General features: G+C 51.5%; 1 protein-coding gene across 2 annotated transcripts; it reads right to left on the bottom strand.

Annotated features, from left to right (window-relative positions):
* Positions 1 to 16,169: 16,169 nt before the first annotated feature.
* YIPF5 (Yip1 domain family member 5) lies at positions 16,170 to 22,588 on the bottom strand. Of its 2 annotated transcripts, XM_039559780.1 has the most exons (6): positions 22,481 to 22,588; positions 22,128 to 22,236; positions 20,783 to 20,955; positions 19,729 to 19,874; positions 18,025 to 18,206; positions 16,170 to 17,201 (listed from the first exon to the last, which is right to left on the bottom strand). In XM_039559780.1, the coding sequence occupies exons 2-6, from the start codon at positions 22,226 to 22,228 to the stop codon at positions 17,039 to 17,041; spliced, it is 765 nt and encodes a 254-aa protein (XP_039415714.1). In that variant the 5' UTR covers positions 22,229 to 22,236; positions 22,481 to 22,588; the 3' UTR covers positions 16,170 to 17,038. The 2 variants fall into 2 exon arrangements, with proteins under 2 accessions (XP_039415714.1, XP_039415715.1); XM_039559781.1 differs by lacking the exon at positions 22,481 to 22,588 and having other exon boundaries at positions 20,783 to 21,009; positions 22,128 to 22,193.
* Between the last annotated feature and the right edge of the window lie 3,599 nt (positions 22,589 to 26,187).

Genomic DNA, 26,187 nt, shown 5'->3' with positions numbered 1-26,187 from the left:
CCCGCTGACACGCCAAAATGTCTCTTTCCCCCAGAAGATAAGCTGAGAGAGATGACTATTCTGGAAATTACATTTTAGCTCCAATGAATCACATTTTCCAGCTTGAAGTCACTCACAGTGAAAGCACTATGTGCCCGAGGACTCTTGATTTCCAGAAATAATGCTTGGAGTGGCTGGGAAAGGACCCCAGATTGCAGTGGCTGTAGGGATGCAGCGATGCTATTTAGATGTGCCTCAAAATTTCCTCCAAGGACCATGATCATCCCTCTATTTTTAATCCTCCAGGGTCTTTAGCAAAGGACATTTGGACTCAATCTTTTAGCCTCATGCCCAGCACAGGGTTATAAATACCCGGAGGTAACGCCAGCGCCGGGGAGAGAGCGAGAGAGCCTGGGCAGAGGAACACAGACAAATTGTCTTTTCTGGTGCTCTCACATAATTTACCTTCCCACTTTCTCTCCATACTTTGTTTTCTCTTTCTGCTGCCTTCTCCATGTTCTGCTGGCGATGGTAATTACAGTTTTAAATGCAAGATGAAAGGGATGAGTTGGTTGCGGAAAATTATAGCGCTTTATGTACTCACCAAATTGAATGTTTTCCTTTTCTTAGATGTTCACATGAGCTATTAATTTTGTTTTCTTTTAGGTATGGAAGTTGGAGCTTCAAAATAATCACTTGGCTTGTTTATTTGCAGAAGATCCTCTGATTTAATTATTTATAAGAATTATGAATTAAGAATGACGAATAAACATGCATGACAATTAATGGATTCTTTGTTGAATTCTCCTATGGAAGCAGATGGTCTGCCTGATGCATGTAAACAGATCATTTGTTCCATTTGGAATTCTGAATATTGAATAAGAAATTAGATATTTGCAGTTGAAGACCTTACCAAATGCTTAAGCTAATTCAGAACAGAATTGGGGAATGGGTTGTACATGGAAATGAACCCAGAATGACCATAGTTTAACAGGAGCTCATCACAACTGCTCAGTGTGCAGAGAAGGGAAATACTTGTCTCTCTGCACATTTTAGTCACCTCATTTTCCATCAGAAGTATTTGTTCTCTCTCTCTCTCCAGCCACGGGCTACTAATACACAAATTTTGGTGGTGGTGGCTGCCCCGTCCCTGGCAGCGTCCAAGGCCAGGTTGGACGAGGCTTGGAACAGCCTGGGATGGTGGAAGGTGTCGCTGCCCATGGGAACAAGATGGGCTTTAGGGTCCCTTCCAGCCCAGTGTGTGGCTCTGAGATGGCCCAGCTCACGCAGGGCTGTGCCCAAGCAGGGGGATGGGAAATGCCGGGGCCCTGAGCAGCACCAAGATGTGTCTGCCCCTTGCCAGCATCACTGCTCTGCTTTGCAAGGCAGGTTTTTAAGGAAAGGAAACCACCCTGTCTGTGAAACCACAAGGATGCTGCCGTGACACGTTTGCAAACAACCACAGCAGCAGCAGGCAGCAGATAGCATCGCTGTGGTGTAACGGCCCCGCTGCAGCCGCCTCCGTCATTGATAAATAAACCAGGGATGCACCCAGAGCTCCTTCTCACTGCGCTCCCGCCGAGGGGAAAGAGGTAACTATAGCTGTGACCCTCCAGCTGCGCAGGGCAGCACCAGCACTCTAATTAATTGGCCTGGCTGATTATTCAGAGCCCGTTCTCACGGTGACCCTGGCAGGCGATGGATGCTCGGGGCAGAGGGAGGCAGTTCCCCTCCTGCTAAAGCTGCTGTGGCTCCAAGAGCAGAGGGGCTGAGCCAGGGGGGTGGCACCAGCAGCAGGGCCCAGGGCTGCTCTCAGAGCCTCCCCAGCCCAGGGGATGGAGGGACAGACAGATGGAGGGACCCAGGGGATGCAGGGCAGCCCAGCAGAGGGAACTGCCCCCAGCCCAGACACCCCTTCAGCAGCCCAGCAGATTGATCTGTTCGAATGGTACAGGGAGGAAATGACTCCTCACTAAAGCTTTCTGGAGCCCATCTGCAGTTTAATATTTAAAATGATCCATTCCAGGTGTATTAACGCCTCTCAGCCTTCCCAGGGAATAAAGCTGAGGCTGCATTTGTAGCATAGCAACATCCCTGAGCGCACAACAGGCCTGCAGCTGCCTCGGGTGCAGATCAAACCCTCACCTCGGCTTGCACCAGCTTTTTCCAGGGAAGGGAACAGAAAAATGCCACTGGTGGGGTAAATCTGTATTGGCTCCACAGTCCAGCAGGGTTAATCTGCCCTTTCCATATGACCAACATAAAGTAATCTTATTTTCTAGGATTTCTTAGCACAAGAGTTTGGTACCTGGTACCTTGTAAAGAACCAGTGACTCTTGAGCCTCAACTCCTGGAGAATTCCTCTGTTCCCACGGCCCCAGCAGGAACCTCCTGCCCTTCCCCAAGGACTTTTCTTGGTTTTCTTTCTGTGGTGTCTTGTGATGTGGGTTAATTCCAACAGCAGAACAACACCCAGTGTCAGAGGCTGCTGTAGCCCCTTTCCTTGCAGCTGCCCAGAACACCAGATCTTTACATCCATCCCCACTGGTGGCACAGCCCTGGAGAGGACACGCCAAGCCCATGTCAGGGTAAAGGCTGTGCTGCTCTCCAGGGGCAGGCAGTGCACCCCTGTGTTACTGCAAGTGTTAAATCTCCACTCAAAGCCCCTGCAATTCTTCTATCACTAATTATAAACTAGATTTTATCACACTTACTGGCTATAGCAGCCACTGAGATTCAGTAGCACCTTCCTCAGGTCTTGCCTTTTGCTGCCAAGGGAAAAGTTTCTCCACATCAGGTGGGAGGCAGCTCTTGGGAAGAGCCTTTTGTACCGAGGGACTGAGGGATCCCCTGTCCCGGGCACGCGGTGCCGCCTGTGCGGGTCAAGCTGTGACCCTGCAGCAGCCAGGAACTCGTGCTGGTTTTGCCACAAGGACATTTATTCCTGTGCAAACCTCACAGAAATGTGAAGAACAAGACCAGTGCTGACACCAAGCTGACAATTAAACTCTTTGATAACCCCCTTAGCAGAGAGAAAATGCAAATGGCACAAGAAGGGTGAACATCAAGTGCCCCTGGTTAAGGCCTGTCCTCTGCTGACAATGTACAGATCCTAAAATGTTTATTTTCAGCTTTGCTCCTCATCACAGCGAGCTGCATCTGCTCTTCAGCCCCAGCCTGCACTCCTGTGATATGCAATAACATTTACCTGCTTCAAAGACAATTATGACGTTTAATTAAGGACTGTTGAGCCTTGAGATGCTCGATGGCAAAGTTTATTCTTTATTATCAGAATAATCAGCCCTTAATGAGGAAAAAATGCAAACTACTGCCAATAAATCCACACATGCAAGTCCATCAAGCTTTTCTTTGCTGTAATTATTTTGCAGTAGTGCTGGGTGAAGCCTCCTCCAGCCCTGGAGCTCACACACAGCTGTCACTATCCCGGGGCTGCCCACATTCCCCACACCCTGAAGGGAACCCTCCCAGCACTGTCAGGTTCAGAGCCTGGTCCATGTTTAACACCCCCCCTGGGCACACCTGAGAGGCTCTAAAGTGCCTCAACCAGAGCAGCTCCAGCCCAGACACAGCTGGGGAGAGCTGAGGCCAGCCCAGCCCTTCTCTCCATGGCAGGAGCTGACCACGGACCCTGGGTTTGGGATCAAAGAGGATCTTGCCTCCCACAACAGCAGAAATCTCTCCAGAAGCATGGTGGGCTCTGCCCTCACACTGAGCTCAGCCAGGCCAGTCTGGGGAAGGACAGGACTGTCAAGGCCACTGGTAGCAACTGGAGAGCCAGGACAGAGCCCTGGCAGGGCCAGGAGCTGCTCCAGCTGCCCACAGGAGCAAACCTGCTGAGGAAGCACGGCACAGAGCCTCCCTGAACAGGGCACAGACACTCTGTTCCCATTCTGCACCACTCTGAAGCACTTTGGTATCGACTGCAGCGCGATTTTCCTCAGCAATTACTGCAATGAAGCTATTGAAAAAGCAAGGATTTAAAAATAAACTCCCCAGCTATAAAAAAGTAAAATATCAACTAGTTAAAGTATCATTAGTGATATAAGTCACAAAGATTTTCACAGCTTTTAACTATAGATGCAAGAATGAAAATTTTGTCTCTTATTTTGAGGTTTGGGAGGGTCTGAGGTCCAGCTGGGATGATTGGAGTCAGCAGCACCAGTGGAAATCAGCCCCTATTCAAGCATGAACACGAGTTTAAAACAGCAGCATTATTGTTTATTTGACAGCTCATCAGCCTTGGTTTTAAAATTCTAGGAAAGTCTGGGCACACACCTTGAAGCCCCTGTTCCTGAGCCAAGGAAATCTGCCTTTGTGGGACTGTCTGGGCAGGAAGAACCCAACACTGGGTACACAAGTGATTGGTGCAAATGGATGTCCTGGGATCAAACGGTGCTCCCTTTCCCCCCTCCCCACACCCAGCAGCTCCAGTTGTGTCCCACTCTGCCGTTGCAAGAGAAAACCCAAGCCCAGTTTTCCTGTGGGTTTCTTACGGATTATTTTTAGCTGTACAATACAAATGATAAATAGTAGTGAGCAAGTGCTGCATGTGACACCCCCATTAAGGGTGGCTTTGCCCTGCAGTCACACACGGGGTCTGTGCACTCAGGGATCAGCGGGCAGGAGTTCCCTTTAGAGCTGTGCCTCAGGGCACAGAGCAGATCCCAGGATCGCTGAGGTTGGGAAAGAGCTCCAGAACCATCGACCCCAACCTGTGCCCTGTCCCCAGCCCAGAGCACTGAGTGCCACCTCCAGCCCTTCCTGGGACACCTCCAGGGATGGGCACTCCAAACCTCCCTGGGCAGCCCCTGCCAAGGCCTGAGCACCCTTTCCATGGGGAAATTCCTGCTGCTGTCCACCCTGAGCCTGCCCTGGCCCAGCCTGAGGCTGTTTCCTCCTGTCCTGTCACTGGTGGCCTCAGAGAAGAGGACAAGACTCACCTGACTACAACCTCTTCATCTTAAAGTTCCTTAATCCAGCAAGTGGAGAAGCTCACTGTGGGGGTTTTATTTTTACCTGTTTCATTTTCATTTCTAACTTTCCTTCTTGCTGTCTGAAGAACTTCAGTTCCCTTTCAAGCACAACATATCCCCAGCAGCCCTTGGGGCCGTGTCTGTTGCTGCAAAGCCCCACACTGACTCCTGGCTCCCTGATCCCAGATCCTGCTGCCAGAGCAGGGCTGAGCTGGCAGCCACAGCCTTCGGAGAAACCTCAAAACTTCACTGAGGATTAGCTGAGGTGACATTGAGATTCAGCAGCACCTCAGCACCATCTGTTGCCTGATAAAACCCTCCCAGAGGGGAAACTCAGCGCCCAGCTCTGACCTCAGTGCTTCACTCTGAGCTCCCACTGCCAGGGGGTCCTGCCCTGACCCCCACGGGGACCTCTGGGCTTCAGACTGGATTTGGTGCCTCCACTGCAAAGGGAAACCTCAGCCAGGCTGCTGGGTCTTTGTCAGGTGTGTTGTTGTTGCCCTGGGGTATTTGGAAGCTGAAGGCTGCGGGCAGCAGTGCTGGGGGCTGGAGCAAAGCGGTGCCATTATCAGAATTGAAGTGATCAGCTGAGCTCAGGAGATGCAGGCACCTCCAAAGCAACTATGAATATTCAGGTAAATATGTTTAGCTGAAATATTGAGTCATCAGCAGACACTACATGCACAAAATGTACTCCTGCCTATTTGTCCTTAATTTCACCACCGTGCTGGCCAGCACTGCTGGCAGCTGCAGAGCTGCACTCTCAGGCAGGTTTGCCTTCCTCTGGCATTCACAGAACACAGGAGGTACCAGCTCCACACACAGCACCCAAACCTGGATCTCCACAGAGGGGAAATAAGTGGGGCTTGGAGCCCAAGGAGAGGAAGAAAGAGTTGGATATCCTGGTTTTCCTTACAGAGGAAAGAGTTGTTATTGTTATTGCATATATCCCTCTCAGATCTCTCGTTTCTGCTGCATGGGATCCGTGCTTTTGCTCAGCTGTTGCTGTGGGACCATGGCTCTCTCCCAGGGTGAGCACAGGCCTGGGTCATTCCATGCTCAGATCCCCACAGGAATACCTCTCCCTCTGTGCAAAGCCTGCCCTGCTCTGGAGAACATCTCAGCACCTCAGCTCTGCTGCTCCTCCAAGGGCAGGTCAAAACCAGCTGCTCTGCATTTTCCCAGTAACCCCTTGGGAAGGTGACACCAGCAGAAGCAAAACCATTCTCTTACCTGGTGTCACCTCTTAGCCCAGAACTCTTCTCCCGTGCAGCTGCTGCTCCCTGGTTTGGGAGGAAGGGAGCTGGGGATGAGAGGGAGGGTGACACGTTCTGGATTAGGAGGGGATTGCTACGGAAGTCCCATTTCTTTACCAATTCCTAGCACAGAAATCCAGGATTAGGAATACCAGCCTGGAGAAGTGTCACAATCCAGACAAATGGTTAAAGAACAAGCTTGCAACAGAAAAGGGCAAACCCAACACCTAAGCACATGCAAACTTCCATTAAAAGTCTGGATTTTATCCAATAGTTAGTAGAAATTCAGCCAACAAAACGGCCAAGGGAAACAAGGAATGGGTAGGAATGGCTGCAGTTTTCCAAGCACTGGTTTCAGTGTAGCACACGGATAGTGCTGCACTGACTGGGATCTCCTCCCCCTTGGCAAGAAAGCTGATCCCTTTTCCTTCCCAGCTGTCAATATACATGACCTGTCCTTTTTCACATGTCTAACGTCTAATTTAATGCCTATTAAGTGTTCTCCATCAGATACCACTTCTGTCACTGCACAGGGGCAGAACCTTATCAAGCACAGTTTGGTCACAGCACCAAATCCCAGAGAGAATCCCAGAGCACCAGTTCCTGGTGGGCTCCCACCTCTGCCACTGGGTAAAGGGGAACTCAAAATGCCTCGCAAGCAACACTTTAAATGTAATACTTTGGTTTCATGCTTTTCCTTTTAACTTAACAATATGAGACAGGATGATCGCCTGGTCCTCACCCTGGGGAATCAGACGGGCCCTTGCCTGAGCTGCCCCCAGTAACCAGCACTGGGAGCACAGCGGGGTTTGGTGGCCACAGCATCAGCCACACTGCCACTGACAGAGCACAGCCCCAGCTCCTAGGAGCTCCCTCTGGGACAGAACATGCGAGGGGAATGCTCAGAGCTGTGCCAAAGCCCAATCCCGGGGGCACAGCACCGCTCCCAGGCCATCCCTTCCCTGGATTCCCATCCCCTCCCGCTGGGAGCGGCCTCTCTGCTCCGTGTTTGCCATTTCTCATGCTGCTGCAATATAAACAGCCCCGACTCTGGGTAAATGTTAGCTCTCTCTGACAGCCCCTGTACATATAGATTGCATACAGTTTACTCTGGCTGTTTTGGTTAGAAGGTCACAGGAGTGCTCAAATATTTGGAAGAGGCACGAAATTTATAGCACCTAAGAAATTACAGCACATGGTAAACACACATACACCTATTTATGTGTCTATACACACAGACAGAAACAGCACAGCCTAGGCAGGGAATTTGCTCCTGCTGGCAGCAGGAGCCAGGCAGGGAACTCCTGTTCCTTGGCAGCTCCTTCACTCTGTGGCACACAGCGAGCCGATGCAGATTTCTGTTTACATTATCTTTATTTAATTAAATGCTGCTTTTCATACACACATCCCATGCAGCTGACACTCACAGCTCTCCCTCTGTACCGAGGGAAGTTTCCTCTCTGTGGCCCCTTCTGCAGATGTTTGTCTTTCAGAGGATGCAGGACTCACCCAGCAGGGGAGAAGCAAGTGGGGTGCCCAGGACCATCCCAGCTGCCCCTTCCCCTGCCAGGAGTGTGTTCCTGCCCCAGGGCTTGGCAGGGAGGCGGGCAGCAGAGGGGCTGGCAGTGACCGCAGCATTCCCACGGGGGCACTGCAGCCGGCTGGGATGAGGATGGAAGCCCGTGCTGCCGTGGGAATTGGCCAGACCCACCCCAGTGCCCTCCCTGCCAGGGCTCTCCTGACCCACCTGGCCCAGCCAGCACTGGGCAGCTCCAGGGAAGCTCAATTATAATTAATAAAAGGATTGCAGCTGCAGCTTGGATTTTGACACAAACCCCTCCTCTCTCCAGTGGTTCCAAGAACGACTGAAGTTCACTGATCCCTGCAGCGCAAATGCTGGCCCTGGGCAGCCGCAGCTTCAGCCACAGCAGAGCCTGGGGGTTTTGCAAGGAGAGCAGCTGTGTTGAGTGAGGCCACCAAAGCAAGACTGGGTGCGATTGTTGTTGCTGTTATTATTAAGAGAAAAGACTCAGTTTCAAGAATTGGCTTTCACAACACAGAACGAGTGGGAAAAGCAAAGGAGTCGAAGCTCCTGACCCGGGTGACGAGGGACAGGGAGGGCAGCCAGGTCTGGACATCAGAACAGTGCAGCTGGATGAAGATTCCCTGTAAAGCCACTGGTTGTAGTGCCAAAATGTAATTAATTGTTACCCTTTGCCTACACAAACACCAGCCCAGAGCCAAGTCCTGCCCCAGCACTTACAGATCAGAGAATCCCAGACTGGCTTGGGTTAGAAGAGACTTTAAAGCCCATCCAGTGCCAGCCCTGCCATGGCAGGGACACCTTCCACTGTCCCAGGCTGCTCCAAGCCCCAGTGTCCAGCCTGGCCTTGGACACTGCCAGGGATCCAGGGGCAGCCACAGCTGCTCTGGGCAACAGAAACCGAGACATGGAACAGCTTCTGCTGCTCTGGTTGGTCCCAAATTCCAACGTTAGGATTTTCTCAGGAAGACTTTTAAGTTAACCCAAAGATGAAGTTTTTCCCTCAGATGGAGTTTTAGGAGTGGGATATTCCGTTTCTGAGCAGGACCCCCTCACAGACTGAGCTTCTCTCTGTTCTCTCCCAGCTGCTCAGCCCCAGCCTTGCCACAGCTGCTGCCCAGGGCTTCTGGAAGCCTCCCTGCAGTGCCCAACCATTCTGGGCTCAGAGTTACAGACACAAGCAAAACTCACTCATAAACTTCAGAATTCTTCACACAGAAAGCATTTAAATGTCCTCATAATTAAAATAAAATGTGGTCATTTTTATGTACATCATCTTTTTCTCCTTGGTCTATTTTTAGAACTTTAGTTGCCATAACAACATATTTTACCATATAGCACGTCCTGAAATGAGTCTGGGCTTCCTCCTGGTGTGCAGCAGAGCCCTGGCCACCCACACAGCCCGAGGGGGAGGGAGCTCCCCTGTCCCAGGGCACCCCTAGCCCCAGCACTGGGCCCACCCAGAGCAAGCCCAGGACCCAGACACACAGGGAACACGGCCAGAGAAACGGCTCCAGCAGCACCAACCAGCTCTTCTCTGGTTGTCAGTACCACACAGCCCCAGCAGCCCCTCTCTCGCACCCCAACATGCCAGAAAAAGCCCTTACCTGCACCCAGTGCCCTCCCTGCAAGCAAAGCAACCCTCAGAGAAAAAGGCAGAGCCCCCCTGGCTGCTCTGATAAGTGGGAAAGGGTGGGTGGGGTACAGCTGGGGCATGGGAACACCTGTGGGGATGGGGGACACTGGGAACACCTGTGGGGATGGGGGACATTGGGAACACCTGGGGGGATGGAGGACATTGGGAACACCTGTGGGGATGGGGGATACTGGGAACACCTGGGGGGATGGAGGACATTGGGAACACCTGTGGGGATGGAGGATACTGGGAACACCTGTGGGGATGGGGGACATTGGGAACACCTGTGGGGGTGCAGTCATAGAGTCACTGACTGGTTTGGGCTGGAAGGAGATGATCTGTAAGGTCCCTTCCAACCCCTGCCTTGTGTTCCCCTTTTTGCAATGACAAATGGCAATATTCCTTTCAAACCAAAGAAACCAGAGGCAGTGGCAGCAGGTGACCCCCCCTGGCTGCTGCTGCTGTTCCAGATCCCTGTGGAAAAGCTGTGCCTACAGCAGCTCCTCCCCCTGTGGGGAAGGACGTGCTCAAACCAGCACAGGGCTGAGGGAAGCACGTTCCGTGTTTGAGCAGCTGAAGCGCTTTAATGAAAACCAGGGGAAAGAGTTTTAAGTATAGAAAACAGTATTTTCTCCAAAATTATTTGCTCTGCTTGAAAGCTAATGCTCTGTTTAAAGTCTGGTTTTATATGTCTCTTGGACTTGAGTTACGGCACATTAATTATGGCCAGAGGCAATGAAGAAGTGTTATTTCTTTACAAAGGAGATGGAGAAATTCAGTTAAAAATAGATTATAAGGCAGTGCTGTCAGGCACAGGCATTTTCCTGCTCTGCTGGATTTCTGTTTTCCATCGACCAAGGAGGACTTTGCTTGCAGAATATAAAGAATTTTTTATATTACTCAGCACAATTAAGTGTAGCTGCTTAGATGACTGTGGAGGTCACTAGAACAGCCAGTAACTTTTCCCTGCTAGGGGAAGTGGCAGTTGGCCAAAACCCATTATCTTCTCCACCCCTTTCTGGTTTTTTAGCATCCTTGCACAGGATTTGGAGCTTCTGTTGGGAGGATGAGGAGGAGCCGGGTGCACACAGGCCCTGTGGCCCTGGGCTGCACCCCGCGGTGGCACAGAGCTGCTGCAGGGGCTGAAATCAGACCTGAGTGATCCTCTGGACTCTTGTAGGACCTGGAGACATTGCTGAGCTTTGGTCAGCAGGGACAGAGCCTGGGGACAGAAAGTCTCCTTCACTTTCTTTAACAATGCCATCCCTGCATCAGGAGGGAACTTTGGATAATTCACAGATCAAAGGCAGGCTTTCTTCCCGTATGCTCTGACACACTGTTAAATGTCTCAAACACATCTCCAGTGAGTATCCAAAAGCCCCAGCTCTGGGTCTGTCTGCTGGGCTGCTCCCCAGCGCTGCTGAACGGGGGCTCTGCCTTGGTGCCCTCCCAGCTGCTGTCCCCTCCTGCGGCTCCCCGGCCCTGCTGCAGCTCTGTCAGCGCGGAGCTCCTTCGGCTGCGGGTGAGCCCAGCCAAGGCAAAGCAGAGCCGGGCGCTGCAGGAGCAGCTCCTGGGCCGGCTCCCGAGCCCCGCTCCGGCGCTAGCCCCGCGGGGAGTGCCCGGGAGAAGGCAGCGGGGCCGGGAGAAGGCAGCGGGGCCGGGAGAAGGCAGCGGGGCCGGGAGCGCATCCCGGCTCCATCGCCCAGCAGCGCCCGGCCGAGCGCCCGGCTGGATGCCCGCACTCCAATGCGCCGGTTGCCATCTAGTGGCACCGAATCTGGGCTCCGAACCCCTGTCCGCAGCTCCGGTGGCCCAGGCTGGGTCTGTGCCTCTCTGCGGGGCTGCTCTGAGCTGCTCCCAGCCCCCGCCTGGAGCAGGGACCCCGCCACTGCCATCCACAGCTTGGGCGCCGAGTTCCATTTGCTCCTCTTTCTTCCCTTGTTAACCCCGTCTTTTAAATGTTCAGGATGGTAGAAATAAGGCCAAGGAGTGCCTCTGGCAAGAAGGCCCGTTGTTGGTGCTGCTTGTCCCGGGTGAAACAGCTCTGAGGCCGGGGATGCTCTGCCCGTACTCTTTGACCACCAGCTCAGGGACAGCCGAGTGACCAAAACCGTCCCGTGTGTGCCCAGCGTGGCCAGCCCTGCAGGGCCCGGCGTGCCCGGGCTCTGCTGACCACTGGGCCGGGCACTCCTGAGCCTGCAGCCCCATGGGAGCACCAGGTCCTGCCCATTCGTGCCCGGTCTGTCCCTGCTCCCAGCTCTGTGTCCCCTCCACTCCGCAGGGATTCCCAAGGGACCCGGGCTCCCCTTCTCGGTCACAGGGGGTGCCTCACCTGGCATTAGAGCTTTAGGATAAGGAAAGAGCCACTGCCTGTAAAGCCTCGGATGAGTTACTCATCTAGGGACATCTGCCCTACAGATCTGTGCCTGACCATGAGAATCCCACTGGAAATGTGCTGAAATAAAGCCTGGAAACAGTGAGGAGTATCGAGAACCACAGCAATACAAAAGCAGTCAGAAATAGCTTCTTGGTTCAGCGAATGATGCAGATGATTGCTGATAATGGGATTAATGAGCAAAAGGTAAAGATACTCTGTTGTGCTGGGGTTGTTTTCCCAGCAGAACTGGGGGCCTGGGCTCAGAGGCCTCCCAACAAACGTTCCCCTTCTCTGTGCCTCAGTTTCTCCCTCTGTCCTGCAGAAATTACAATGACAATTAACCAACACCTCTGTAAGCTGCTCTGCAGGGAGAGGGGTCAGTGCCCAAGGGCTGGAGGTGCTGGGTGGGCACGGGGCTGTCGAGGCTGCCCGAGGAGCTGGGCAGGAGCTGGCAGTGTTCCTGTACCTCCAGCACCTCCAGCACATCCGTGCCCGGCTCACTCCCCACGGAACGGGCACAGCTGAGCCCCAGCTCCCTGCAAGGGCTCCATCAAGCGCTGTCTGAAGACAAACCAGGGCCGTGGCAACCAGGCCAACAGAGCTGGGTGGGATCTAAACACCGAGCCCGTCTGCAGCTGAGTGCAGTGAGTTGTTTGGGGGATCACACTGCAGGTTTCCATGGAAAAAGCTCCCACAGAACAGCCTTCCAGACAAATTACTGGGTAAACTGCAGAGGTTTCAGAGCTTCAGCCTGATGTTTTTAATGGGTGTTATCTCGCTGCTGCCAGCACTTTATAGGTCCAAAATTCAGCTTCCCTCTCTTTCCTCCAGGGTCCAGAATTATGCCTGTGTTTGCTTTGAAAATAATGAAGGCACAAGAAGGGGGCCTCTCTGGTTATTTCATCACTTGCTCAGCAATCCAGGAATGTGCAGAGGCAGAAGCAGGGAGAGAGCTGAACAGCAAGCTGAACAGCAAGCCCTGCTGGTCCCCAACAGGAGACGTGCTCTGTGTTCTGGGTGACCCCTACAGCTCCCTGGGCTTGCTGAGGACTCCCCTGGCCCCTCTGTGCCAGCCCCACAGCTTTATTTCCTCCTGGCACCCTCTGGACAAATCCCTGTGATGGCAATAGACCCGAGGAGCAGTGAGGGGGATGCAATCCCATTCCATCCATTGGCTCCGTCCCGGCACAGCCACCCCACATCCTCCCACCCCAGGGGAATTGGGGTCCATTAGTGGAGGCACTGACTGGGTGGAGAAACTGTCCCCCGCTAAGATGCAGGCAGGAGGGTAATTTTCAAATTTAACCTCTACATTCAGGTCTGAAATAACACTAAGAATAGACTTCAGGCAGAATTAGGCCTTTTAAGCTCAATTAAAGCTCAGGCAGAACATGAAGATCATCAGCACACGAGTGAAGATCTCTTGATTGCTGCAAATTTATTCTGAATTAACAGTGGTGGGAAGGAGGGAAGAATTAATCCAATGATGTGGGCTTGGACTGATCAATCATTTGTAATTATTGTCTTCTCTTTTGTCCATATGCACACTGGAAACTTAATTCTGATGCTGTATCCAGCAATGACAGGGAAATCACCAGGGATGAAGTGAAATGAGGAGAGGCCCAAACCATTAAAAACCAACACCCCCCCCCCCCCGGCCTTGATATTTAAAGCAGATAACTAGATAAATGAACAGAAATAAACTACCCCACGGTGTCAGAATTGTCATCCTGACTGTGCAGACATGTGAATACGTCAATGCATTCCAACAGAAGATGCTGAAATCAAGTTCACATGTAAGTCTCTCCAAGCTGTCACTGACTTACTGGGAATTCCCAACTCCAGATCAAACCTAGTTGTTTAGAGAAAAGAATTTAGAATGTAAGAATTCTAGGAGAGTATAAAATACCAGAGAAAACATTACAGACAAGGGCAGCTAATTGAGCAGATGCTCCTTTTGTGGAACCATTTCACTGCTTGAGAACACATTCTGTCAGGAAACTCTTCCTGAGGATCCTTCCTGAGAGCTCACCTGCGTGTGTCACCCAACAGCTGGAAAGGCAGTGATTTACTCAGGGAAAAATAAATTTATGTGCAGAAAACAAAGAGACTTCCTGGTCAGGTAAAGATAAAGCTGGTCAGAAATATTCCCTGTCATCCAAAGAATGTGACGTAGCAAACGTCCCCCATTCCTGGGAGGGATCCCGGGCACTGCAGCATCCCCTTCACGGCTGGAATGAATCCCTTCCCCTGCCCAGGGCAGAGACTCAGCTGGATCCATGCTGTGACCACCTGGGAATGTCACTGCTGTTGACGTGGGACACCAGCAGGGAGGGCAGGGGGAGGGAAAGGCTTCCCAAGCCCTGCTACAGCAGAGCAGCAGCTTTGAGTGCAGCAGAGAAATCGTGGTACTCAGGTGTCTGTAGCACATCATTGCACTGACATGAATCCAGGAGGAATTTCCTCGTGGAAAGGGTGGTCAGGCACTGGAAGGAGCTGCCCAGCGAGGTTTGGAGTCCCCAGGGAAGGCCTGGAGGTGGCACTCAGTGCTCTGGGCTGGGGGCAAGGTGGGCATCGGGCACAGGCTGGACACGATGGGCTGGGAGGGCTTTTCCAGCCCGAGTGATGCCGGCAGTCTGTGCCCGGGCTCCCCGGAGCACATCCGGAGTCCTGCAGGCCCACCCAGTGGAGAAGCTGCAAACAGCAAGCCCCGGCTCCCGCAGCCCGCGGGCTCTGCTGGAGGCAGCAGCAGCACGAGGGGAGCACCACGACATCCCAGAGCATCCCGGTGCGGCCACACCGGGGGCACGGGGGGGCTCGGGAGAGCTGCTCCGGCTCTGCCCCCCGCGTCTGGGCAGAACCCCGGCTGTGGTACCCAAAGCTCGGGCAGTTCTGCAACTCCCACAGTTCCTAAAAGCAGGAACAAACCTTGAACGCTGGTGTCGGCAGAGCTGAGGCACCACGGGAGCAGCAGCAGCAGGAGGTGACCTCTCCCAGCTATGGCCTGGGGCTGCGCCCAGCCCAGCCCTCACCCATCAGGACACATTCCCAGCTGCAGCCCTTGGAGCCGCAGCCCCAGCTCCTCCATGCACAGAGAATCCAGTGGAAATGTTCCAGTGCTCTCCCTGGAGCCAAGCCTCGGGGTATTCCAGACCCACACGGGTCACAGACAGGCACAGGAGCACATTAAAAACACGGCCTTGGCACAGGATGTGCCCTGGAATTTGCTGGTACAGAAACAGAACCAAACGGAGCCGGGGGCAGCAGCTGCCTCACAGCACAAGGGACCTGAAAAACAGACCCACTGTCACCCCATCAACAGCCTGGGGAGACACATGAACAGACTGGGAAAGGTGGCTCTCAACTCTGGCAGGGCAGGAGATGATTTCAAGTTTGGGGGGATAACAAAAGTGGGTTTAAAAAGGCAACTCCAGCATTTGTTTGAGTGCTTTAAACTGAGCAACACAAGAGCCAAAGCAGGATGGGAGAAGTGGTACTGGCACTTCATCTGAAACCCAGGTGAGAAGGATGGGGGGACAGACTATGGGGGAGTTCAGATGTGGAAAGAAAAGTCCTACTAATTCTGAAAGGCAAATGTGGGAGTAGAGAACTACAGTCCAATCCTGACATTCTATGGGATGGGGAGATTGAATCATCTGAAATGTAACTAAAATTGAACCAAGGACTAGGACAAAACTTCATTACAGAAAATCAATAGGATTGATTTTGGAAAGGCAATAAAGAGTCAATGCAATCACATTAATTAATGTACCAGAAGTTTGGGATACTTAAGACAACCACTCTAGACATAACACTGTTTTTATCAAAGTCCTCCATGAAGTCAAGTGTTTGACCTCCTGCTCTCATCTGCTTCTCTCTGCTCCCCAGAGACCACTTAGAAATCCAGTTACAAACTGCTGCATTCTGTGCTGAGGAGCACAAAATGCTCCTGGAAACTCCTGGGTCAAACCTCACTGCTGGAGCAGAACGTGCAGTGTCCTCCACTGCTGACTTTGTGAGCATTTAAATCTAAATAAATCCCTTTTCCTATGGTTTCTCCAAACTCAGCAGCTCTATTGCCAGGGCAACACTGAGTTGTTTTTCCTGTGCACTGAAGTTTGCTCATGCTGTGGCAAAAGAAAACGTTATTTTTAAGAGTTTAACACCCAGGTGATCACCCTGGAGAGCACCTAATTAGGCTCATTGGTAATCAATGCCATTGATCTGCATGGACACAGGACAGGGGCTCCTTCCTGCTCTTCACTGACTGAAGCAAACGCCAAATCCACCCAGTGAATTCAATTTTAAATGTGATTTTGTTTCAACATGAAAGTTTCTATTTTAGTAAGTGAACATCAAAAATAAAGGTTAGGAAAATCAAACACCTTTTTCAAAATTTAAGGAAAATTTAATCAATATGCCTTAAATTATTTTACAGTAACTACAATACTGACGAGCATAACGTTTTCCAAATGGTGTTTTCCTTGGAAGTACTGCGAGAGAGATTCCTCTTCATCCAGCAGAATGTGCACCATGAGGGAAAGAACCTCTGTCGAAGTCCTTCAGAAACCCCAGTTAACATAAAGCTACAGACACCCCAATGTGGTCATGTTTCAAGTGTGACAGAATTACAGATCCCTTTCACTTTTAAGCATCTGTTTTCTACTTCATAATTTAAGTATCTTAAATCCTGAAATACTCTCACAGCAAATGAACAAATAACTGAGACTGAAGAGCTTAGGAGGATGTTGGTTAAAACACAGGAAATACTCTAATTACTTTTGTTCATTTGTGCATTTTTGGTGAGAGGGGTCAGGAAACAGGTTCCTCGTTCCTGCAGATTTATCCAGAGTCCCCCAAATCCACAGCAGCTCCTTTAACTGTTTTGGATAAAAATCTACCAATTTATAACTGCAACCCTTCGCCCTCCCCTACAAAACAAAATGAACAAAAATCACAACCCTCAAATAAACAACCAAAAGTTACTTTTTTTCTAAAGGTCTAGGAATGGGAAAGAAATCACAGGAACTTGATAAGCATGAACACGTATTAAAGCTCTGGACTCCCCAGGTCATTGAAAACAGTATTCAAAGTCCTAAAAAAGTGAACACGAGACATTTTCCATTGTTCCAGGTGATTCAAACAGGTCTAAGTTTCATGATAGCAACACGAGACAGTTGTTTGCAGCTGTTTCTGGTCCATGTTCCAAGCTGGGATTTTCCTTTTGGCCCCCTGGAGTCCCCCAGAGTCTGTTCAGAAGACGGAGATGAGGGCGAACACTCCATACAGCAACGCACAGGGATAGGCTACGAGCAGCTGCTGGCCCTCCATGGCTAAGGCAGAGATAAAGATCTTGGAAGCAGAAAAGCTGCACCAGCCAATAATTCCAGCCGTGAGAATAATCCCCATCATCCCCCTGGGAAGGCAGAAAGAAGAGAATTCCTGTGAGCCTCGTGTATATCCACCTGTAGGAGTCACACCTGGACTCATCCAACAGCGTGTGCAGGTTCTGGGATGAATTTTAGCATTTGGCAGTAAATGAAATATTCCCACTAAAAGCACTGGGAAAGCACTGGCACAAGCTGCCCAGAGCAGCTGTGGCTGCCCCATCCCTGGAGTGTCCAAGGCCAGGTTGGACAGGGCTTGGAGCCACCCGGGACAGTGGAAGGTGTCCCTGCCCATGGCATGGGGTGGGACTGGATGAGCTTTTCCAACCCAAACCAGTCTGGGATTCTAGAATTTTAGAACAATATCAGTCAATTATGACAGTAGAAAGCCCCCTCAAAATTAACTCTGTGCATATGAAATGTCAAAGCAATGAGTAAAAGAACTGTGCCAAGCTGTTTCTTTTCAGTCTCTAAGCTCACAGAGCTAAGAGGAATCATTCTCATTTTCTTCTATTTGTAAAATCCTAATTTGCATCTTCAATAATAATTACTTTTAGACTTTACAGGTACTGAGACCTGTCAGATTCAGAGCTGGCTGAAAACAAACCTGAGATTGCTCTTGAAGTTTACGTATTCAAAAGATGTTAATTGACTTAGAGGTAAAGCCAGGATTCACCCCCCTTTCCCCAGTAAGTAGCTGAAGCCATTAACAATTAATTCTTGCCCTTACTAAAGATTCCTGTCATATTCAAACTACACACACCTTCAGCACTGAACGTGAAAATTCCTTTCAATGATTTCCTTCCCATCTCAGGAGGAATCTCTGCCCAAGGTACAAATGCAAGCACTTACTGCAGTGAGAAGACGATGGCGAAGGAGGAGAGCAGGATCATGGGCAGCAGGCAGTAGCCCAGCACGCTGGCCACGCAGCCGAAGGACACCCCGGTCATGCTCATCAGGTTCAGGAGGCAGAACATGCCCAGGCAGCCGATGGCACTGATCCCATACACGTACCCAAACTGGATCTTGCCAGCCTGCAGCCGGGCACAGGATGGGGTCAGGATGGAACCAGCACAGGGATGGGGTCAGGGAGCAGATCTACCCACCCTGGGACACAGCGGGTGGTGGGCACAGGCACTGCCCCCAGCCCCCTCACTCCCATGCCACAGGGAGTGTTTCCCCCAGCACACCTCACGCTCCAGGAGCCTGGAATTTCTCCTGTCCCTATGGTTCTTAATGAACAGGTTCTGATCTGATTGTTATTCTCTGATCTCAGCCCAGGAACTGTTCAGGGTTTAATCAAGGACTTCTCATGCTGATTGATTACTTGCAATAATAATCTTTACAGAACTGGTGTGTAAAGACAACAAAAGTGTAATTCAGGAACTTTTTGACAAACCCAGAGCTGAAGTCCTTTAATTTGTGGCAGAATGCACAAAGTTACAGCACAGGGAAAATTATTTTAAAAATCCCAGAAACAGCTGAAGCTGAGCTGCCAAGCACTGGGTGTGAGCTCAGGATTAGCTCAGGGAGATTTTAAAAAGCCAAAGCCAAACTTTGCTTGTTCACAAGCACAAGGGAAGCATGTGTGGGTTATGTCTGTGTGTTTAGGTCATCTCCTGGTTTCCATCTCCTGGTTTCTGGCTGAGACTGATGCTTCCCTTACAGCACCTGCCAAGGCACCCCTGCAGGACATGGGGCTGTGCAGCTTCCAGGGTGTCCCCCTCCAACAGCTTCCAAACTGAACGTACTTAGACCCAGCTCTCCTGTTCCCCAGGCAGCACAGGAAGCAATCACACCTGCTGCGACCTTTGTGCCAGGCTCAGCCCACTTCCTTTTACTACATTTCATGGATGTTTTTAAAAAGCACACAGGAGAAATAAATTCTTAGAAAAAGAAAATTCAAACATATCTATTATAAACATGTTCATTAATTTGACTGGCCTAGTTTCCATAAATAAAAGTTACTTATTAAAGTAGGTTTGAAGTCCCCTTGGTACCAAAGCGTGTTTTAACTGTCACAGCAATGTGCAATTTTAGGCAGAAATTAAAAGCAGTGCCTGAAGCACCTAAAGCTGAAACAGATTAAAACCCCTGAAGCTTTCAATGCCAAGGAAGAGTTTGCTGTCATCTCATCATTGACACCCATGAGTCATTAAAGCACAATCTTATTCCAATTAAGCTCAATTAGAAAAACTTGTCAGGCTTCAGCAGTGCCTGGCCCATTAAACAATACAAACAGTGTGAAAGCAGGTTTGCTCCAGAGTGACCTGACACTGCAAGTCACACCTGATGTGTCAGTACTCATCCATCCCAGCAGTGTGAGAGGCCCTGGTGCCTCTTCCATTCACATACAAATGGCTGTCCTGTGCAGGGCGAGGAGCTGGACTCTGATGATCCCTGATCTCTGATGATCCAGCTCAGGACACCCCATGAAAGGGATGTGTTTTCCTGGCCTCCACACCAAGAACTGCAGTAACCCTCCGGGTAATGCAGCCCCTGTCCCAGCATTCCCCAGCACATCCCTGCCCAGCAGCCCCTCTGGCAGCATCTCACCAGCAGCAGGGTGGCTCCAAAGGCCAGGCAGAAGACCATGGGCCCCGCCAGGTCCGTCTCGTTCATGATGCTGCCATCGGCCACCTTCAGGGGGTGCAGCACCGTTAGTGTTTTCTGCCAGATGTGGTCAAAATTGATCCCCAATTCTGCAAGTGAAGAGAACATGGATTTCATTTCTTCCCTTTCTGGCTGCCCCACTTGCTCCACTCTTTGTCTTCCCTGCTTCTGCACTTCCCATCTCCTCCAGATCCATGATGGCACCAGAGAATTGAGCCATCCCCTCTTTCCTCCTGCTGCCTCCACACGTTCCGGGTCTCAAGTACTGGCAAGTGCCCAGGTGGTTTCTGAAGGACCAGGTAAGAGCCCAAGCACAGAGTTCTGGGTTCACAGAGGTCCCTACAGCCCAGTTCCCTGATCCTGTTTCATTTATGCAAATAAAGTAATATTTTTAATAAAAAAGCCCTGAGGGTGGAAGGTATCATGCCTGGGGACAGGTGTGACAGATGCCTGTCTCACCTCCCAGTAACAGTGAGGGTTTAATCAGCTGTTTGGAACTGAAAAAATAACAGAAATAAGCTGGAAACTGATCCCAGCAAGCCAGACTGTAGCTGAATATCCAGCCTGGCACTTTGCACGGGCTGTACTCCACACAGGCATTTCTGCAGTGTTTAGCATTCCTTGTTAGCAATGAAACATTCCAGTTCTAACCAAGAATCAACTCAAAGGACCTGCAGCCACTTATTTTACAAAGTGGGCAGTTACAATTATTGTTTGCAACAAGAGAATTATTAAGTGTTTTGTCACAAAGTCAGGTCTCCCAGTTAATTGAGTTAATCTGCCTCAGAGCAGCTGGTGTGAAGCAATAAAGTGAAATTTACAACTGCAGAAGTTCGCACAAGGACAAGGATTTCACATGCCAAAATACAGGTTAAAAAAAAAGCAATGAGAATTTCAAATTTACTGAGCACTACCAGCAGCAGGGAATCCACACACTGCTACCAACTTATCCCCAAACTAGGAGGCGTTTTGGATTTAGGCCATAGCAAAGTTATACCTTCTAATAGCGGAGGCTCATCCTCAAAATTGCTTCCATAAAAAGACTGTGCTGAGGCTGGAGTGTAGCTCTGTGGTGGCTGGTAGATCTGCCCCGTGTAGGGCTGCTGATGCTGCATCATGTCAGGGGGGACAAAGCCACCCTGCTGGGGGTACTCGTAGCCTCCATAGTGCCTGCAAAGCACAACCCCACATTAGGGCACACCTGAGCTGCTGCTGCAACACCTCCTGCAAGGCAAAGCTTGTTCCAGTCAATACATCACAGCAAACCCTTCCTTCTGACTTAAAAAGTCCCATTACATGGTCCCATACCAGGTCCTCCATGAAAAAACCCAATCAAAGCCACCCTCTGCCCCAAACAGACTCTTCAGGTATTCTTGCCACTAATCTTTCCCACGTCTAACCACAGAGATTTCCATAAACATCTCCAAAATCTTTAACTATGGAAATAGAAAGAAGGAAAATGCAGAACTCCTTGTGTTAGCAGAAGCCAGCCCCAGCACAGCCCCGTGATCCTGTCCAGGTCACAAATGGCACTGACCTGCTCCGTCCATCTCAGGGATCACACGGAGGGACCAAAGCCCTCAGCCCGAGGCTGGATGTTCACACAGGATCCCCCCTGACCCAGGAACACCCACCACACCTCCCTGCTGCAGCCTGGGAGTCACCTGGACATTGCAGGCTCAGTTAGGTGACACTAATTTCTAGTCCCCAAGTGAGTGACTGGAGATGGAGCTGCAGAAGAACAGTATTTCTTCTCCCAAGGACATGCAGATCACTCACATAATTAAGATTATTCATGCAACTTGTCCTTCAATCATCTAGCACTTGCTCTAAAATCTACCAGGCAGAGAATTCAACACAAAATTCCTTCAGGTCTCCATTTACAGACAGTGAGTTCAGCTCTCCCTCAAACAGAGCAACTGGGACTCATTTACAGAAACCAGCAGTTGGCTGAAGTGCCAAACCTTTCCTGGATACACAGACTGTCCCAAAAGTATCCTAAGGAAGCCTAAAGGAGAGCTGGAGAGGGACTTTGGACGTGAGCCTGGAGTGCCAGGACAAGGGGAACGGTTTCCCGCTGCCAGAGGGCAGAGTTAGATGGCATATTGGGAAGGAATTGTTCCTGTGAGGGTGGGCAGGCCCTGGCACAGGGTGCCCAGAGCAGCTGGGGCTGCCCCTGGATCCCTGGCAGTGCCCAAGGCCAGGCTGTTCACTGGGGCTTGGAGCAGCCTGGGGCAGTGGGAGGTGTCCCTGCCCGTGGCAGGGGTGGCACGGGCTAAGAGTTCAGGTCCTTCCCCCCGAGATGCCGTGACCCCGCGGGCCCTGCGGGGCACACGAGTTACTTGCTGTACGGCCGCCCGCTGTAGTCGTAGGGCTGCGCCTGGTCCTCGATGCTGTAACTGGTCTGAAAGAACTCGGTGTTGAAGCTGTCGAACCCGGACATCGCCTCCTCTGCAAGAGAACAGCGAGGCGGGTCCCGACCGCTCCCGAGCCGGCACCGCGCGGCTCTGCGCGCTGACCCTCCCGCCGCTCGGCCCCGTCGCGGCCCCGGGACCTCCCGCGGGCCGTGCGCTGCCCCGGGGCGCCGTCCGCCGCTCCGCCCCGTTCCCCGGGCTCCGGCCCGTCTCTGCCCCGCGGCCCCGGCCCGTCTCTCCCCGCGGTCCCGGCCGGTCTCCCCCCGGGGTCCCGGCCCCACCTGCGGCCCCGGCCCGGCTCCGCTCCCGCCGCCGCGGCCCCTGCGACGTGTCACGGCCGCGTCTCCACTTCCGGGACAGGGCGCGCGGCTCCGCGCATGCACGGGACCCCGGCCCCGCCTCGGCCCCGGCCCCGCCTCGGCCCCGGCCCCGCCTCGGCCCCGGCCCCGCCTCGGCCCCGGCCCCGCCTCGGCCCCGGCCCCGCCTCAGCCCCGACCCCGCCTCAGCCCCGACCCGGCCCCGCCTCGGCCCCGGCCCCGCCTCGGCCCCGGCCCCGGCCCCGCCTCAGCCCCGGCCCCGCCTCGGCCCCGGCCCCGCCTCGGCCCCGGCCCCGCCTCAGCCCCGGCCCCGCCCCGCCCCGGCCCCGGCCCCGCCTCGGCCCCGGCCCCGCCTCAGCCCCGGCCCCGCCTCAGCTCTGCCTCCACCAAGGCTAGGTTTAGCCCCCGGAAGTCGGTTTGCTTCAAGTGCAGTCTTTTCACTCCCTTTCATATGTCCACAAGAAATGTTTTCCTGAGGCCACACAAAAGCTTTGCTAGAGCTGTGAATCTTCTTGTCTTTATTACAGCCCGGCTGTTGGCCCACCCCTCACAAATAAGCTGCAGAAGCTGGGAATATGAGGGAACTGAGGAAAACATGACTGGCACTGTGAAGACACTCTCATGTGAAGAAGGTCCTTTCGGTGTCACTCACTGTTTATGCCCAGGGCTGGGGAAAATGATTTTAGAAGCCTTTAGAAGCCTGTTAATTAGAATTTGTTTTCAACTCTCTCATGTCCCAGAGCTGAGCACAGGGAAGAGCGACTGTGCTTTTCTGGCTTGGGTGGGCTTTGAGATGACAGGGAAAACACCGACTGAGGAAGTGTAGCTGAAACTTCAGAATGAGATGCATCGGGACTGCTGCTTTATCCTTGTTTTACACCTCACTGAAGGGGTGCGTGGTGATGAGGTTCAGAACTACACCAGAACCAGTTTCCTTCCCATATTTGATGTACCCTGAGCTCTCTCAGTCTCTTGGAGCCGAGCACCAGATGTGTGGGCACACGAGATTTCACAGGCCGAGTCCCTGGTTTAATGTTTTTCCTTTTTTAAAAATTCATTTTGGCTCAGGACACAGTTACAGTCATTTTGTTGCAAACTTGTGTATGTAATATTCTGCTAGTGATTACTGTATTTAAATGACAGCCCTGTTCCAAGCCTCTCCTGCAAAGCAGATCTTACGGTGCAGAGTCCGTGGTACCGCCGAGAACAGGCTCCTGGGAAATGTGTCACTTTGTAGAGCTGAATGGGATAACAGTGGAGAATTACAGCCATGGATAACAGAGATCAGTAACTGTGGCATAAGCTGCTTCATGCAAATTTATGCTTTAGGAGAATTAGTGTTTGAAGGCTGAGAAGATCCCAGCTTTCATGCAAGACCTGCACAGTGTGCGGGCTGCATCTGATGGCTGTGACTTAGTGCCACTTGGCTGAGCTGTGTGACTCGCTGCAGCTCACTGGGCAGGGAAATGAGACCCAAATCCCAGGCACTGGGCTGTGTAATTGGGATCTGCTGGGGAAACGCTCTTTGTCGAGAAATCTGTTTGGGTTTTCTTAGATTATTAAAATTTCCTGACAGCTTAGGTCGAGCTTTCATTAATGAGCTCTCTCTGCACCAGGCATCTCAGCACTGCTGTAGGGAATCACGTGTAGGATGAATTCCCAGCCCTCCGGAGCAGGGTGTGCTCTGACACAGCCCGTGGGTTCAAGGGGAGGGCAGGCACTGCAGCTGCACAGCTGCTCCTTCCTGATGGTTCGGGAAGGGCAGCCCATGGACTGCCTGGAGCTGCAGCCTGGGGAGGCACCAAACACCAGACACCATCCCTTTGCTGAGGCACCAGCTCCAGCTGCACTGGTGGCTGTCACACAATGCCAGAATCCCATGCTGGTTTGGGTTGGAAAGGACCTGAAAACTCATCCCATGCATAGCCCAGATTGCTCCAGGCCCCACCTGGTGTTGAACACCACCTGGACAGGGAATTTGGGTGTTCAAGAGATCTTGAAATGGCTCCAACCTGGGAAGAGTAGAAGTACTCATAAAAGTACTCACTTAGTACATGGGCTACACAGTGCTGGTGTCATGATAATGCTACCAAAGCTTCTTTTTAGCTGTAATGTTAAAAAACACACTATAACTACACCAGTATTAATAACAGGATAATTTGAATCAGACTGAGATTAAAAGTATTAGTCAAAGAACTTTGGAGGAATGGGAGGATGGGAAAAGGGAGAGGAGGAAGATGAAGGTTGCTGAAATAGGCCTTGTTATGGCAGAACTTGAAAGGGAGGAAGGGAGCCCCTTGCAGAGGGGACACTGAAAACAGCGATTTTTGTTTGATTTTAATCCTTGGTTGCTGATGTGAGTGTCCATGAGGTCTCTGCCTGCCTGCACATGCTGCGTCTATTGCAGGGTCAGGGCTGTTTGTGTAGCAGATTGCTTTGTTGAACAGTGGCCATGGAATTCCAAAGGAGTTGTCAGCACACATGTATCAATTATTCTCCAGAATGTTCTCTGATGTGCAGTGATTGATATGGAGATCCCCCTTAATGTCAGCTTTTGGAAAGCTCAAACCTTGTGCTGTGCATGTGCTGTGGGTGTGGTGTTTGCCAGAAGGAGAAAAGGGATTTCCGTGCAAGAGCTGTGACCTCTCTCTGTGAGATACACGATGGCAAAAAGCGATGTCGTGTCTCCATTTGAGCCTCGCTCCGAGCCTGTGCTCGCATCCTGAGCAGCTGGGAATGCTGCTCTTCCCCTTTGCTTGTTTTGGATGAAAATACATTATGCACTTGAGTTATAATAAAAGATCGAGGGCAAATCTGTGTAATGCTTTACTCTGTATTTGTGAATAAACCTGGCTTCATGGCACTCACGCTCTGTGCTGGAAGATCCTTTCTCAGGGAAATCCAGCCATTTAGTGTTGCTTTATGCTTTTTCTTCAAAGTGAAAGATTTGTTAGGGCTTCCCATTCCCACATACTGCTGGATTTGAGCAGATGAGAATTTCACTGTGTGTAATTCACACTGCTGGATCAGGGATAATCTCTTATTTAGCTTGGTATCACTTGTTCTTGCCTGGCTTCACTTGCAGGGAGCTCAGTCTCTGGAGCTGAGTGATGAGAGGGCCACTCCACTCTAGGAAGGATACACCCCTGTTGGACAGGTGTCTGTCTGGGTTAAAGGGCTGGAACCCTGCAAGAGCCTGGAACTGGTTCATCTGAGGCTCTGTTCTTTGCCATGGATTGAGTTTGGATTGGCATTGATGTCTGGGAGCACCGGTGCAGAACACGGTTTCTGCTTCTCAGGGAAACCATTGGCCCTCATGAGAGGCCCAATCCAGACATTTCCTTGTTGCTCTGCCATGCCACCATTCTCAGAAACTGCCCTCTTCTCACTGGCCTGATGGAGTTCTGCCCTGGAAAACATTGCCTGGGCTCAGTACTCAGACACGAGCCTGCTGAGAAGCACAGAATGTTACAGGGAACAGGGCTGAAGGATCCTTAGGTGGCACCTTGAAGTTGTTCCTGAATCAAAGTGCAAGCCTGGAACTGGAAGTACTGTTCTTCTTTCTCCCTTTTTTATTTTAACTGTTGTGTGTAAAAATCACACAGAGCGATGAAAGTTCTCATGTGGCTTTTTAGGTGGAGTCTTATGTCCAAAGTCCAACTTGGATATAT

This window comes from Corvus cornix, chromosome 13 (assembly GCF_000738735.6).
Source record: "Corvus cornix cornix isolate S_Up_H32 chromosome 13, ASM73873v5, whole genome shotgun sequence".
Lineage (NCBI taxonomy): Eukaryota > Metazoa > Chordata > Aves > Passeriformes > Corvidae > Corvus > Corvus cornix.
The sequence above is the reverse complement of the archived record's forward strand: the minus strand, read 5'-3'. Positions and strand labels throughout refer to the sequence as shown.

Coding starts and splice junctions, on each gene's coding strand:
- YIPF5 (XM_039559780.1), bottom strand. CDS start 22,228: ATGTCCGGGTTCGACAGCTTCAACACCGAGTTCTTTCAGACCAGTTAC. Junction 18,207..19,728: donor TTGGAGCCACCCTGCTGCTG/GTGAGATGCTGC, acceptor GCCCGGCTGCAG/GCTGGCAAGATCCAGTTTGG. Junction 17,202..18,024: donor GCCATCGTCTTCTCACTGCA/GTAAGTGCTTGC, acceptor CTGCCTTCCCAG/GGGGATGATGGGGATTATTC.